The 2,013-nt window shown below is 40.1% G+C and overlaps 1 protein-coding gene across 1 annotated transcript in view; it reads left to right on the forward strand.

Annotated features, from left to right (window-relative positions):
* The window catches only part of LOC122547413 (cathepsin J-like), a gene marked incomplete at its 5' end in the record, with an annotated part of 11,186 nt that extends 9,737 nt beyond the window's left edge, over positions 1-1,449 (forward strand). The window contains one exon of the mRNA XM_043686038.1: positions 1,055-1,449. Coding sequence (XP_043541973.1) covers positions 1,055-1,154 — 100 coding nt within the window. The remainder of the gene's footprint in view (positions 1-1,054) is intronic.
* Between the last annotated feature and the right edge of the window lie 564 nt (positions 1,450-2,013).

Below are 2,013 nucleotides of genomic sequence, written 5' to 3' on the forward strand. Positions count from 1 at the left end.
GTAACTGTCCACAACTCTAACGAACTTAATGTCATCCGCATATTAATCCACCATCCTTCTGTGCTCTCATTAAGTTCATTTATATAAAAATCGACTGACAAAAGTTGATCCAATCTCCTCCTCCATACGGCAACTATAGAATGAATATTTTCCATCAACTACTACCGTCTGTCTCTTTTCAGCGATGAGGCGTCGCTGGCTGCCGTTATTACCATCACGGCAGTCAGGTTTGGAAGAAGCAGTCACATCTTCAGGGCCAGATTGGATACAAAATGTTTGATTAAATAAATCATGTGCTTTGGGTGAATATACACACACACAGTCACACACACACAGACACACACACGCACAAATGCACACACACACAGACACATACACACATTTCGATATGATTTCCCAGAGGACACAGTATGTGGGTCTTATAACATAAAATACACATTGTTGTTTAATTAGGTAGATAGTATTACAGTGTCATGGGTGCTGGAATAGTTTGGTAATGCTGGAAATGTGATTTGGGCAGGATAACCGTATATGAAACAAATTTTAAGGCCGGCGTAACCTTGCAGTTCAGGAGACACTGGGTAACCTGTACCCAAATCAACTCATGCTCTGCACAGACTCTATCCTGTGGCAGGCAATCTCAGAACGATGATGGTAAAAAAAACTCTGTGAAAATCTCCTCCTCCATACGGCAAGAAGGAAATCTCCAGGAGGCCACATATACTGCTCTCACTCGTCCCTATTCACTTTCCCATTCATATCTACTCCAGCTGCAGACCTATCCCTGATAGGGATCTCACCTCATGCCATTTGAAATTGTGTAGTGAGTCCATACGGACTGTACAGATCAGCAATTGATGTAAAAGAAAACAATTGACTCTTTCCAGCCTGATGCAACTTATTCTTTACAACTCATTATCCAGCTCAATAATTCCAGAATTCAGTCCCTAAAATAATTCCAATTGTATACTAGAGTTAAAACAGATGCTTCTCCAAACATGTCTCTTTTATCAGCGTTTTGATTCCAACACCAATCGATTTTCTTATTTTCCAGCTGGGGAACAGACTGGGGTGAAGACGGGTACATCAAAATTGCTAAGGATAGAGGGAATCACTGTGAAATTGCCAGTTCTGTGCGGTACCCTGTCGTGTAACGAGCCAACTGATAAGACAGAGCTTCATCAATCCCAGCTGAATGAAAAACCGGACCATTTCTGTTAATGCTGACTCATTCAAAGACATTGCTTTAATTGTCTGCTGCAAATTTAAAAAGTGAAATAATAACGATTTTTACACATTTCTATCGCTTCATATAAAACCAATGGCATTGTCTGATTGATACATATCGCCTCTGTAAATACAGAATGAATACATTCTCCAGTTTGTAGAAGACAATAATCTGCATGTACTGCTGATGTCCAACAATATAATAAAGGCTGCCAGCAATCATTTTCAGAGCTTGTTTGTTCCAAAGGAACGTATTTGTCTTTGTGCCGATTGAATTGTCTTGTCTGCTATGAAATCTATTGTCAAACCACGTTGAAGACAAATGCACAGAAAATTTGAAGAGTCTGTGTTTTTTGACACCAGCACAGCTACTGAATAAATGCAGTGGGGTTGTTGTGGACAATAAGGCTTAATTGAACAGAGTCTAAGCAGAAAACCTCCTGGAAATAGGTTAAGCTGGCCAGACTGTCGACTGGGAGTGTCCCGATGAGATTCAGTTCAGACAAATGCGAATATGTAATTTCATCTATTGATTGGCACTGAACAGTATTTTAAGTATGGCTAAGCAATACTGGTGGAGAATCGTCAATGACATAAAGAGGTCACACACAGATCTGTGAAATAGACGAATACTGGTTTATTTCTGACGATATCATGGGCAAGAGAAATTGCTAGGAATGATACAGCATGGACACACTGCACAGATAATTCCAGAATTCTCTATCCTGTGTTGTAGATACAAGTAGTGTGCATAGTGTTACATCCGTGCTCCAGTCGTGCATTGTT

The sequence above is a fragment of the Chiloscyllium plagiosum genome, unplaced genomic scaffold (assembly GCF_004010195.1).
Source record: "Chiloscyllium plagiosum isolate BGI_BamShark_2017 unplaced genomic scaffold, ASM401019v2 scaf_10671, whole genome shotgun sequence".
NCBI classification, from domain to species: domain Eukaryota; kingdom Metazoa; phylum Chordata; class Chondrichthyes; order Orectolobiformes; family Hemiscylliidae; genus Chiloscyllium; species Chiloscyllium plagiosum.